General features: G+C 39.1%; 1 protein-coding gene across 5 annotated transcripts in view; it reads left to right on the forward strand.

Annotated features, from left to right (window-relative positions):
* The window catches only part of INPP4B (inositol polyphosphate-4-phosphatase type II B), an 807880-nt gene that overhangs the window by 459818 nt on the left and 333612 nt on the right, over nucleotides 1-14450 (forward strand). For 4 of the 5 annotated variants that reach the window (XM_032857097.1, XM_032857105.1, XM_032857119.1 and 1 more), the window contains exons 6-7: nucleotides 9755-9873; nucleotides 11912-12028. In XM_032857097.1, the coding sequence (XP_032712988.1) occupies nucleotides 9755-9873; nucleotides 11912-12028 (236 nt within the window). Of the gene's footprint in view, nucleotides 1-9482; nucleotides 9594-9754; nucleotides 9874-11911; nucleotides 12029-14450 lie in introns of those variants that run through there. The other variant, XM_032857128.1, reaches the window with a different exon arrangement.

The following is a 14450-nucleotide window of genomic DNA, read 5'->3' on the forward strand; positions in this document are numbered from 1 at the left end:
ACTCACAATATTTCTTTTAGTATTCGGAAGGACCTGCTTCCATTCTTGAAATAACGTTTTCCTCCTTTCTTAAGCTGCACATATGTTCCTGCTGAAAAGAGCAGCAGAAATCGGCAAGCACTTGTTTCTGAAGTGGAACGTGAGTCTGGAGTTTACGCACAAAGAGCTAAGTCTATATCCATTGTGAGGTGATGAGGCCAGACCAGTGTGGGGCCTTCAGCAGATAGGGCTGGATATCAAAACTTGAAGAGATATGGGCACAGACTTGTTTTTAATTCAACTGTCTGAGGATGCAGTCTCAGTCACCAAGGTAATAGTCACAAAAACAAGACAAAATAGTATTTTCTGAGGATTGACATACGAGAAGCTGAGGGAGCTGGGAACAAGCTGGAGAATGGGAGTCTTCTGGTACTGACAACAGTGATTTGAACAGAATTTGTTCTTTTTATATGCAAATATGCTGTCTTCTGTACAGCTGGCTTCTTCGGTGCTCCAGAGCACAGACAATCAAAGAGCATTTCCCGAGAGCACCATTGTTCCAGGAAGAGGTTCTTTTTTTTCTCCCTCTCTAGATTCCTCAGTGATACTTAAATTCAGAACCGGTACTGAGTGGGTAGTTTATTTTCATATGTGTAATGTTCCGCACTAAGGAAGTGAATTTCATCTTCTCAGCCATTTTTTTTTCATCTTAAAGGCGAACATGTTTTTATTTAAGACACACAGAGATATGCGTAAGATATGGTGACATATTTGTATATTATTCTGTTATGGGGAAAAGGGAAAAAAATTATATCAGGACTTTTTTTCCTTATAATGTGAATCTAGCTTTTTACATGAAGGAAATCAGCTTAATTTATAACTCAACCAGTTATAATGAAATTTAGGAGCAGGAGTGCTCAAATCTCAGTGTAGCAAGAATTCCAAAGCAGTGTTTCTCTAACAAAATCTTTTAAATTCCCTCTTGCAAATTATTGCCTATGTTCCTCAATAACTCTGTCATCTGCTTCTTCCCTAAGGCATTAGTCTCATCCTTTCCTCATGTTTTATTTGGGTTCTATTATCAGAGTATTGAGAGTCTTAAAATTCTTGTTACAAAACTAAATCACCATTGAATGTGCAGAGGACCAGACAGAACAGGATGACGTTATTGGGAAAAATTATTAGATACTGCTGAATACTCTGCTATTGGTAAAAAGCAAATTAATAAATATAGTCTTCATCTTTGAGCCACATGTTGTGATCCACACATCTGACTGACTAGTGAAAAAAAGAGAGAAAGAGATGGAATTTAGTGGAACAATGAGGCAGCAGCAGGCACACTATTGTTCTGGACATGGGCTAACACAACCAAAGTTTAAGTCCAATGCTACCTGACACAGAGTAAGTATACAGTACATTTTGTTTCCTGCCCCCCAGCCCCCATCTTCTTTGCATGCTTCTTGTATTATCTTAAATGAGAACAACCTTAAAATTTGTTTGATATTAGCATTTTATTGTTGTAATATAGGAGCCAAAAATATAGCATTATTTCAGTATGTCTAAAACATTCTTGCATGGGGATGGCTTTTTTTTTTTTCCCTGTGTGTGTATGTGTGCATTGATTTCTTGTTTTTGTTTGTTTGTTTGTTTTTTAAGATTTGTATTTATTTATTTGAAAGAGCAAAAGGGAGCTGAAGGAGGGAGAAGTAGACTCCCCAGTGAGCAGGGAACCCACAGCTGGGCTTGATCCCAGGACCTTGAGATCATGACCTGAGCCACAGGCAGACACTTAACTGACTGAGTTAAGTCAGTTAACTCAGTTACTAACTCAGTTAATTAAGACAGTTAACTGACTGAGCCACCCAGGCACCCCTTGGATTTATATCTTCAACCTTAAACACTGAATTGCTTATTTCCCCTTGACCTTCTAAAAACCTAAAATTAATACTGTTGGTTCATGTTATGGGGGAGTACTTATCCTCCTTGAAAAGTTAGGCCCTGATATTGAATTTGGGACCTTTTTTTTTTTTAACTCATTGTCTTAAAAGACAAAATAAAACCAAAAAAGGAGAAGAGAAAGAATTCTAAACATTCTAATATTTTTATGCCAACTTTTTATATTTCTTTAATTTTTCCAACAAATGTTCTTAGGTTGGCAGTTATGCATGGTTTACATACTCTTGAGGGAAGTATGTGTTAATTAAAATCTTCCACACAACAGTTAAGGGGGAAATAACACTTTTATTTTTTTTCTCTATAAGGACTTACAAACAGTTGCTTAATTGAAGAAAAAGCTGTGGTGGGTTAAAAGAGATGTATTCCTGACCCTAAATGCCCCACATCTTGTAAATAAACAGCGATGACTTCAATGACCTCCTCTTTCACAGTGATGAGAGAAACATATGTTAGAGAGCAAATTTGAGATGGCAGAAAAGAGAACACAAAGGGAAAATGCCAAATGAGAAAAATTACAGAAAGTAGCCTTGATTAGCTGAAAATATGCTAAAATGAACAGGCATGGCAAGATGTAATGCTAGACTCAATGAATTAAAGATTCTTAAAGATTCTATAGAGAATACGGAATGTGCCTAGAATGTATACATTAATGGCCATAAATCAGTCAGTATGATATCAAGCCACATTTTTCTAAGAAGCAGCCTTCAGAAAATATTTAAAAGTGAATAGAGTATTCCCAACTACTTAGGAAAATCTCATTTTGTGGATATTAATATGAAGCAGATACACTCTGCTTTCTGCCGTCTTACCGCACACAACTGAATTGTCATGGATTGCAGTGCCCTGGGAACGAAGTAGTACTATCTTCTGAATCCACTCAGGGGATCTGAACTGTAGAGGTTGGCAGCCTAGACTTCAAAAATTGTTGTCTTAAAATTCTGGAGAGAAAGGAAGAATAAAGAACAGAGAGGAAGAAGAGACAAAACCAGGAAAGCATATTATATGTTTTATAGTGGAAAGCAATTAGAAAAGGGCTGTTCGGCTTTTTAAGTGTTACATTTTTTAATGTATGCTGTAAATTTGCATAATCTCAATTTAATCACTGGTATAGGATGGTAACTGTGAAACCATAGAATGGAGTACAGTAATTTATTGGACTGAAAACATAACCCAAATTGGCTTATCAGTTGATTAGTGGCATCTAATTTTCTGGAGTACAAGGATAAAGATATATATGTGACATTTATAAGAAACCTGACCAAACAAAAAGAATTTGAGAAGTAAATTAAAAAACTGTATTCTAGGCTCCAAGAGCCTTTCCCACAGCCTTGGGGAAGTGGCTAATTCTCTCAGCCATAGTAAGATAAGTAAGAATGGTGCTGTTGAAGGAGCCTAGGAAGCCAGATGGTTATTTCCCTAAAGCCCTATTTGTATAAGGCTGCTTTTCTTTTCTTTTATTTACATATAATGTATTATTTGCCCCAGGGATACAGGTCTGTGAACCATCAGGCTTATACATTTCACAGCACTCACCATATAAGGCTGCTTTTCTATTTAAGATCCCTCATCTTCAATGCCCTGGCCTTTTTGGCTCTTGAAGGGCATGGATATATCCCTTCCATTTTCACTATGAAGAGTCTGTAGAGGGTACAAGAGATAAAATTTCATCAAAGGAGAAGGTATGCTTCCATCAGGCTATATTGCATTCTAGCTATAACATTTATTTTTATTTTATTTTATTTTATTTTATTTTATTTTATTTTATTTTATTTTTTTGAGAGAAAGACAGAGTGAGAGAGCTTGAGAGGGGAGGTCAGAGGGAGAAGCACACTCCCCATGGACCTTAGAGCTTGATGTGGGACTCGATCCCAGGACCCTGGGATCATGACCTGAGCTGAAGGCAGTCGCTTAACCAACTGAGCCACCCAGGTGCCCCTATAACATTTATTTTTAATTGCAAGAGAAAGCTTACTAGTATTTGCAGTCTTCCCTTTTTTTTTTTTTCTTAATTTTATTTATTTATTTTGACAGAGAGAGAGATCACAAGTTGGCAGAGATGCAGGCAGAGAGAGAAGGGGAAGCAGGCTCCCCCCTGACCAGAGAGCCCGATGTGGGGCCCGATCCCAAGACCCTGAGACCATGACCTGAGCTGAAGGCAGAGGCTTTAACCCACTGAGCCACCCAGGGGCCCCTGCAGTCTTCCTTTTTGATGAAGGAAGTACACAGAGCAGAGGAGCAAGTCTTTCCATAACTGGTTGGGACATCTCAGCTGTTAAGATAATGCCTCCCTGTGAGCCACTGCTCTCAGTATAAAGGTACACTAACCTCCCAGTTAAACCCCTGCTCATAGGGTGAGTTGACAAAAATTTACATGTAGCTCATCTGCCTGGCAGACAGAAAATAAAGCTTCTGTTGTTTTTGGCTTCTTCATTGGAAGAGCCTAGTCAGAGGTAAAATTAACAAGTGTAAGTGTACACATTTGATTTCACAGAAGGCAACATATTAATGATACCTATGATCTGAAATTAACAAATAATCCCATAAAAGATTTTAAAACATTTTTATTTACCTACATAAAAACAAGCAAATACCCCCCCAAAATCACAGCAATGAATTTAATAAAATGCTTTTACTGAAAAACCAGAAAGTTACACAAAATTAGGACCAACCTGGACTGTCTTAAACATTTAACTACCATAAGAATATTGGATAGTAAAATCCATTTTTGTGTCAAGACATAACTATATTCATATTAATGTTAATAACATCACTGTGCCTAGCATTGCTCCATATAATCTTTATAACAAATCTATGAAATATGTCCTTTTACATCCATTCTAAAGACTCAAATGTAGGGACTCAAAGAGATAATTTATCCAAAGTCACATAATCCCTTAGGCTGGATCCAGGTTTCAAATATAGTATTATCTTAAGTGAAAAAGCCATTCCTCTATGTTTTTTATGCTATACTGTGTGGTTTCTCCTCTAAGCTTAACTTTCTTTTTGCTAATGTAAGAACAGAAAATAGGGATGTGAAAATCCTTGTCAAAGTCCCCTGCCCCTGTCTTCTTTGCTTGTGGCCATTGCTTTGTTCTGGAGGAAAGAGGATACACTTTGTAAGATGCCACTAATACTGAATGGCAGAAATGAAAGGGAGTGAGACAAGAAAAATGACCTGACTTCAAAGAAGAAAGAGTTCTTAAGAGAAAGAGAGAGCTGCTTGGAATCAACTGTGAATTCATAGGGCCCCACTGTCCCCTGTCCCCTTGTGGAAGCCTGTGGCAGGCACCTTTGCTTATTCTCACACTCCATATCCATTGAAGGTCCTAGAACGTTAGGATTTGGCCAATGCTGCCGAATTCAAAGGCACCTGAATGAACAGTTGTGTTCTGCTTCTGATGGTTATCGCTGGGACTGAACTCTCTGACAGCAGAGTCTAGAGACAGTTCGAGGCTTCCAGCCAAAGTGGGCTAGAATGCTGGCAAGATGGGGTGGACTCAAGAGACTTGACATGATTTAGAAATGATGGCCAAATGAAAAGGAAGCTGGTATTTTATGAAAACAGCATTTCTGGATAGAGACGATATTTAACTTAACAAGAACTGTGCAGACCTTGTCCCTTAGATTCTGCACCCTCATGCATGAGAACTACAAGAGCAAAAGATGGTCTGTGCTATCTTCCTAAGACTCCAAGTAGTTGCTTGAAGCATCTAGAGCAGAGGGTAGAAAATTCTGGTCTTTAGGCCAAATCTAGTCACAGAGGTACGTCATGTGGTTCTTACAGCTTTAGACTACACAGTGATGACTGGGATTTCAAGCCCTGGACCAATCCTCAAATCAAGCCACAGTGGGTTTTCATTTCTTCAGGCAATGAATCTGAATAGAATTCCCCTCTGTTAATACAGCATAAGCTTTCCAGTTTGCTCAGTGCCTGGGCCTCCCCCGAGATACTGAAGCTTCATTTATTTTTATCCTTGCACTTATACCAAGGATTCCCTTCCATGGAGTGAGAGCTGTCTGGCTCCTGTATGAATCTGAGCTGGGGATGCCAGTGGGCATCTCATTCAAAGCACTGGCAGTAAAAAGTGAACCCTCATGTCACTAGTTACTGTAGAAAAGTTAACAGAAAAGACAAAAACAAAAACAAACAAAAAAACCAGTAGCTCAGAGCTGTTTTATTTTTCTTAAATAAAAGTTTCAAATTATAGCTTTAAAAAAAATACTCATTACTTCTATATTGCTCTTCTTTTTTTTTTCCTTTTCAGTAAAAAATAAAACAGACTATTTAGTGGACACAAACACATTTGAATCCCAACCTATCAGCATCTTGTATATGTAAACTCTTTTGGACTTTGGGAATATTTTAAAATAGCTCAGTCCAAAACAAAACCAGTAAAAAGGCAGTAATAAACATTAAATATATCTATATATGTATATATATAGATACAGATATAGATCTATATCTAGAGATAGTAGATAGACCGATGAATGAATGATTTCAGAAAGGCATTTACTAAGTACCCATTTAGTTCAAGAAATTCTTAAATGACTAAAACAGAACAAGAGAAGCAAAACCCAAAGTGTGCTTTTAGTCTTCTGAGTTGAGAAAAGCCATTTATGCAGAGCAGAGTTTTGTTTGGGTAATGGTTGGAAGACTGAGAAATGTAGTTTCCAGGCTTCTTTATTGGCTACCAAATATTTCTTATGCAGGTTAGACTTTATGGTGATCAAATGAGTAATAGCTCCATGAAGCAATCCAATCACTCATCATTTATCACCCTCCAGTGGGACAGTTTCACTATGTATACATCCATGGTGTGAATGGGTTTCACTATATGAAATGCAATGACTCATGCACTAGTTTGGTATTTAGCAAGAAATCTTGGACCTGGTGACAGTGTTTACAGAGTTATCTGAATATGACTGAGTCAATAAAAAACGTTTTACAAAATAACAAAACACTAAATATTGGTAAATGTTGATATTAACATTGGTAAATATTAGTATAAGGATACTGGTAAACTTTATTTTTCATAGAAAAGTCTATTAATAAAAAGGGGCTGAAATCTTTTTTAACTCCACCCTGAGAGACAGGTAAACAGATGAAGAAATTAAGTGTCTAAGAGCTTGCTACATAACATCACATAACTAAAAACTAAGGAATGTGGGAATACAGCTCAGGAATTCTGAATGATCTCAGGGTCTTTCCATGATATCTTACTGCATAGGCTTGAGAGAACAGAAAATCCTCTGGGCTGTTGGGAAGAAAAGAGGTATGGGCTACCTAAGATGTGAGTTCAGTTTTTGCTTTCTGTGCCCATTTTTAGATACAGAAAATAGAGAATTACAAAGTGCCATTATTGCTGTTTTTACTTCTGTATTGGGATATCTGTAAATTGGGTTGGACAGAACATTTCAGTTTAATGAAGATTTTCTGTTTTTATTAGGAGTGAGTCTGAGAGTTTCACTGATAAAATGGAGAACAGCTGCTCACTTCTGGGAAATAACCACAGCCCACAGTCAAGCCTGATAAGAAATCTGAAAAGGAGTAACTTATTTTGAGCAAAGGTGTCATAAGCTCATCAGGTAGAGATGAGGTTACAACCAAGGAAGAGGGCAAGATGCATGTGTTTGAAGCAAATCAACTCTAGCTTTAAAATCCAGGAACAGATAGAGTCAATATCTGTAAGTGGAGAGAAAGCTGTATACTCTGAACAGATAACCAAGCCAATGAGTGATGAAGTTAAACACATTCATAAGGCAAGTAGAGGAAATGATCAGAGTAACCATCAAAGAACAGTAAAGTCTAAATCTAACTTTTTTTTTTTTTCCCTTCCGGAGATATGTTGATGTTGAAACCTTGCATCAGTATTTCCTAAAACTGTAGATCTCTTGGGTCAGACAAGAGAGAATCATGGCAGTGGGTCTTCCGAAGAGAGAGGCCATTGTGGAGGAGAGGAACTCAGTATGCCAAGTAAAGAAATGGAGCTAATGGGGAATGATGTAAACAAACCACCAGGGTTTTAATAATGGGAATGTGAGCCCCTACTATTTCTAAGCTTCTTGTTCTTAATATGTAAAACTGAGAGAGTAATTCAAAGTTCTGTTTTGAGAAATTGAAAGATAATTAGCAAAATGCTTCCAAAAAAAAATAGGGAGGGGTAAAACTGTAGCTGTTACTTTTTCCACATATGCTTTCCTAAGCTCTCCTGTATTGCCAGAGGCATTTAAATAGAGGTGGGTTAAATAAGGAAAAATCATGACAAAATACCATACAGGACTAAAAGGATCTCAAAGTCTGGCAAGAAGAGTTAAGAAGGTAAGAAATTTGCCCAGCATTGCCTAGCTAATAGAACTAGCCAAAAAACAGACCTGTTTGATCCCAAAACTCCTGCTTTTTTTTTTTTTTAAGATTTTATCTATTTATTTGACACAGAGAGAGAAATCACAAATAGGCAGAACAGCAGGCAGGGGGGTGGGGGTGGGGGGGGGGGAAGCAGGCTCCCTGCTGAGCAGAGAGCGGGAAGCAGGACTTGATCCCAGGACCCTGAGATCATGAACTGAGCCAAAGGCAGAGGCTTAACCCACTGAGCCACCCAGGCGCCCCCCGCCAAAACTCCTGCTTTTTCCTCTATCCCATTCTGCTTCTATAAATGAGATGATCTGTAAGCCACTGAAGGTGATAATTACATTTAAAATTCCCTTTGCTTTCAAGTTTTGGATTTAAGCCGTAGTACCTCTGTCCCAGCAGATGAAGGTGCTGTAAACTGCTGCGGTGACAGAATATAACTTAAATGCACTGTCCTTCTGTCCCTTCCTGCAGCAATCAGAAGTGTAGGCTAAGGATGGGATAGAGCCCAGCTCCTTCTCACCCAGGGATCCAGACAGAAGATCCCAGTCTCCCCCAGCCTGCCTTAAGACACCTGCTGAGCATAACTCGAACCCCCTCTGATGAGGACACTTTACAGCAGATTTAGCCATCCAGCTGCAGGTAGTAAAACTACTATTTCAAAGCCAGGGGAGAAGGGACACTGGACATGCTGAAAAGGAATAAATTTTTGGATTTCCCCCCTGAATTGTGGGAATGATTGTGGGAGGAGAAAATATTCAAGGAAATATGGTATGGGGCTAAGCTTCTGTAATATGAGCCTGGTGTCTCAAAGGAAAGTTCTTACATTTGTGGCCCCTGGGCAAGAATTAACCCATCCTTATTCCACATTTCTCCCTCCCAGACTTGGCTGGAATCCCAGACAGGGCGTTTCTAACCCTTCCTCTGCCTCCTCTGCCGCTTGCCTGTGGCTTGTGTGCTGCTTTGGTAGGGTAGGGGCTCTCCCCAGTTTTCTGTCGCTGTGTTTGATCATAGCCAGTAGATTGCTAGAGCCAAGACAGGGTGCACTGGTACATTTGAACTATTCCCGCCAGTGTCAATAAGGAACAGCATAAAGTTTCCTGGATAGAGCGCAACTCAGCTTACTTTGTCTGGGAGTGTGAATTAAAGCCCAGGGTTTCATGACTAATTAAAGTCACTCAAGTCCCAGAGCTGTGTGTGGAGTCACAAGTCAGACCTGGCATCCCAGGGCGGTGCAGACTAGCAGGAGCGGCAACCGTAGTCAGTGGAAATGAACTCTCAGCTCTGCAGCACGTGACTTCCTATTTCTGTAAGGTACTTCCAAGGGACTTCCTCCTCTGTAAAAATCAGCCTGAGTCCCAGGAGATTTCATTCAGCGCCGTCGCTAAGTTTACTTCCAGCTCGGCACAGAAGTTTTCCCTGAGACACGGTGCTAGTTTCTTTTCTCTCTCTCTGCTCTGTCATTGCCAGCATGCAAGGATCTGGTGGCTCCCGTTCGTGATCGGAAGCTGAACACACTGGTGCAGATCTCAGTCATACACCCCGCGGAGCAGGGTCTGACAAGATACTCGAGCACAGAAATTGTGGAGGTGAGTGATGGTGCTGGGTGTCTGCCTTCCTCTGCCCCGCTGTCGCCTTCTCAGCCTCTCTCTGACTTTGAGCAAACAGCTGAAATAAGTTAGTCCGTGGCCTGCAGCTGTGCTATGTTCCTGTCCTCTGTTATTTAGGAAAGCATACCTGAGGTTATGAAGCATTGTTAATTTACCAGAAAAAACAGATGAGACAAAAGCTTGCCTTTTTCGTAGACCTTCTTTTTCTTTAGTAAGGAGAAAAAAAAAAATCTCACTTTGGATCCTTAAATCACCAAGTAGGGGGGATATATATATATATATATATATATATATATATATTTATTTATTTAAATGTAACGAATACTTAATTTGGAAGGACTAAAAGAGAGTCATAAAGTACCCCCAGAGAAGTTAAGTGTTCTTATACTTTTCATTTTTTCCTGTGTTCTTCAGTCTGCTGATGGAAACTTTATATTATTTGCTATTTGTGTGTGTCTTTTTAATGTACCATGTTTTTCAAAGAAAGGTAGATGATTAATTTGAGAAACTGTAATGTTTCTAGCTGAAGGGCGTAAATATTACTCATCAGATGAGAGATTTCCTATTTACATTTATTGTTACTAATATAACATTCAGTATGTGTCGGGAGGAAACTTGTTATTGTATTGGATCAGATTCAAAAGAGGAAGTGTTTCCCTTTTGATTATTTTGTTCTCATTACACTTATTTCACGAACTTAGTGAATGAGAAATACTGGAACATCTGGGACTACAGAAAGTGTGCTTCAAACTCCTTAGCTCCGCATGCTTTTTCTCAGACTTGTAAGCCCTGTTTTGACTGAGGAGTTTCTCTGTAAGGAACGAAGTAGCTTGCCCCAGACTGGGTTTGCCCAGTGCCAGCCTGTGCCTGGCTGCCGGAATAAATGATTCAGACTGAACTCGACTCATTTCTCTAATGGGAATGACCCTGTTCCTGCATGTAGCCTTGAATATGCCCTTTGGAAACTTTAGGTTCCAATGCTGGTATAATTTGTAGCTAATGCTGTAGTTGAATTAAGAAAAATAGTCTCATCCATACAGCAAAAACTTGACTAAAATTGTAAAATTGTTCATTTCTATGAAAAAAATTTCAAAAATTGTTCCAGTTTCATTATTCTTAAAATATATGTATATTGTCAAAACTTAAAAGAAATGATTTTGACACATTTCAGTTGTTTATGTTTGAACACGCATAGCTGTTTTGGGCTATTTTATTGACTGTCTTTTTCCAAAGTGCCTAACGCAGAGCTGAACAAGAAGTATTTGTTGAGTAAAAGGAGAAAGAATGAATGACTAAATAAGTAACTCGGGCTTTCAGAAACTCATAGACACCTGGTTTACTAAATTCTAGCAAACATCTCAATGATATTTGGCAATATAGATGTAAAATTTAATGTTGGATATCAGCTCTCTCAAAATTAATTCTGAGGCATGGAAATATCCAGGGCACTGCATCCTATGTTAGTAATTTCATAGGCCCAAATCCATCATATTTAGTTTCTTTCATTAGTTTTCAGACCAGTCTGAGAAAAAACACAGCTGAACATCTAGAAACAAATGGACATTATCAGAGCATGGCTTTCAACTGAATCATTACAGAAAGGAAGTAAATGGTAGTTTATGAGAAAATAGCTTCATTTTAATTTGATCAGTCAATATCTTAGCTTATTTGCATGAATTTCAGGTCAAATCCGTTAAATCTATTCTAAATGGACTGACAACTGACCTTAAGGAAGGATTCTGCATATAGTGAATGTAAATTGTTTTTCCAGACTGTTAGCAGCACGGACACTGATGCCGTGCCATTTCCTATCAATAGCTCTATCAGAATTTGGGCTCTGGGCCTTGCTGTGGCCTATGAGCATCAGTTGGCGATTCAAATCTCTCTTCCAATAGGGCTATTTCCTAGAAAAACAAACAGACTCAGACACACTTGCTGTGTTCTCACGTGTCCCTGCATGCTGCCGGCTGCAGTTGCTACTTTATGCAATCAAAGTTGTCTGCTTGTGCTGTTGCAGGGAACAAGAAACCCACTGTTTTTGACTGGTGTCACATTCCCATCTGAGTATCCCATCTATGAGGAGACCAAAATAAAGCTAACAGTCTATGATGTCAAGGATAAGTCTCATGACACTGTAAGTACTTGTACTATTTCTTTTTCAGTGGGGAGTGGGAGAAGTTAGGCTTTTCCAAACTATTGGGTTTGGTTGGCTACAACTGGCATTTTTCAAAGAGGGCATTTATACTTTGTTTATGCTTGTCTTATGTTTATATTTTACTGAGGATTCCCCCCACCTCCCCCACATCCTTCCATGCCCAATTCATTGGGCTTAGTGCCAAACTGGCAATTGGTTAGGACCAAATGCTTTCAGAAGAGATTTTTCTCTTTCTCAGGAAGGCTGGCTTGATGTCTTCGTTTATCTTTCTGCTGTTGTTCTAAGGAGTTGTTGAGGGAGTCATAGTGTGGGCATAAGGCAAGGACAAGAGATGGAATTTTTATACTGTTTTAAAACTTTCTGGATACTGTAATTATTCTACAACAGGAGGTTGACAAAGTGCTCTATTTGGACAGTTTATTCCTGGACAATACTGTGTAGAGAGACACTCCCTCTATTTTCCTGAAGTTGTTTCTGGCACCAAAGCAAACAGAGAGGGTAACGAGAAGCACTAGGCGCACGTTTTAATTGGCCTCCTTGCATGGAGGTCATGTAAAGCCCCTGTGTTCTTTCGTCCTAAATTCTTCGGTCTTCCTGCAGTGTCTGACTTTTCTTCCACCTGAATCAGACTGCCTGGTTAGACAGTCAAGGACCCCACACTGTCTCTAGAAGCCATTCTTCAAATTCCGGGACAGAAGATAATGCTGTTGGGTGGTGCTGAAAAGGGAATGGCTTAAAAGGGGCCCTCTCCTTTAAATTTCTCCAGTCTCTGTGAAGTTCTGTCGGTTTCAAGGAAGAAGAGCTATGGCAGTGTTCATGATCCATATGAAGGACATGCCAGGGAACACTTTGAAGGCCGAGAGGCCTTTAGTTTCCAGCAGAGTTCCTGCTAAGGCTAAGCGGTCCTGCTGGACATAGAGAATCACCGATACCTTGTCTGGGGAAAATGTCACTTTAAACTCTGCCCTCATGTAGGTTATGGTTCAAACAGATACTGGGAGGAGGTGATGCAGCCGTGCAGGGGACTAGTAAGCAGAGAAATGATTCGGATGATGGGAGCCGTGGGATTTTCTGTTCCTCCAAGCACACGATCAGATTCAATCCCCCCAGCAGTCCCAAGGCATAGTTGGGGGTAGACTATGGCAAGCAAGGCCAGAGGTCTAGGAACCTCTAGACCTTACAGAAATAAATGTTACAGAAATGAATGTTTCTTCTAAACTCTTGAGTTTGTGAAGTCCTTAGAAACATGAGAGAAATTTTAGATACCTAAGGTATTTCTATCCCCTTTACTCTCCCTCATTTAAAATGTGCATGGATGTTAATGCTTTATGGATAGATAATTAGCTTACTCATTAATTATGCTTCTTGTTGGCTTCTATTCTGGAAGCTAATTATTTAAGGTCTTTTAAAGACTTCCTTCCTTGATCAGAGGTGTCATCACATAAAAGTATTAGATGAACTGGATCCCTGCTATGATATAAGACTGTGAAATGTGAACATACTTAAGAAATGCAACCAGCTTTCACTTACTAAGAGCTGTTAATTAAGGCATAACCTCTTCCTCAAAATAACTAACAATTAGCCCCGGCGATGGAAGTGTAAATAGAAATACAGTTTATTAATATGCTAATAGTACCCATGGACATACAGTCTTTATCCTGGCCCTTGTTCTCTGACTTAAGATTTTCTTTGGGTTGGGGTGGGGAGGTGGGTGGGGTGGGGGGGGGACAAAGGAAGTGGTCTTCAAGTACAATTTATAATTGTGAGCACTTAACTACCTAAAAAATTTCAGATCATATCACTTTTAAGGCCTAAAAATTAGAATATGTGTATGTGTTTTAGAAAATTAATAAATTTTCTGCATGCATTTAAAAGTAGTTTAAATATTTGATCCTAACATCACTGATCATGTTAGGCTGACCCAGAACAATGAGATTTTCTACTGACTAAAAACTAATGAGTTGAGTCAGATGACTAAGTTGCTTGCCCATTCCTGTTGAATTTATCATTACTTGGAATTCATCGGTCAAATAAATGTGTTACTTTGCCATTTCATATCCATTAAAATACCTATTAATATTAGATATTTTTAAAGAGAAATTATAACCTTTCGTCTATGCCCTTGATACAGCCATTATGTAACTGGTTGTTCTTGTATGCCTCTAAACATTGGGCCTAAGATTGATTATCTCACTTAGTAAATTCAGCAGATATGCAATTCATCATTGTAACCAATGAGAAGAGTCTGTCCATTCACAAGGACTGTTGTTTCCTCCTCCTACATCCTTCATCCTCCTCCTTCACTGCAGGAAGTCTTACACTGTGGCAGGTGGATAGATAATGCTTGGCAGGTGGGGAGGTGGGGTATGGTGGATGACAGGGTCATTATTAAAATCAGAGT

The sequence above is a fragment of the Lontra canadensis genome, unplaced genomic scaffold, assembly GCF_010015895.1.
Source record: "Lontra canadensis isolate GAN:19392208 unplaced genomic scaffold, GSC_riverotter_1.0 scaffold1, whole genome shotgun sequence".
NCBI lineage: Eukaryota > Metazoa > Chordata > Mammalia > Carnivora > Mustelidae > Lontra > Lontra canadensis.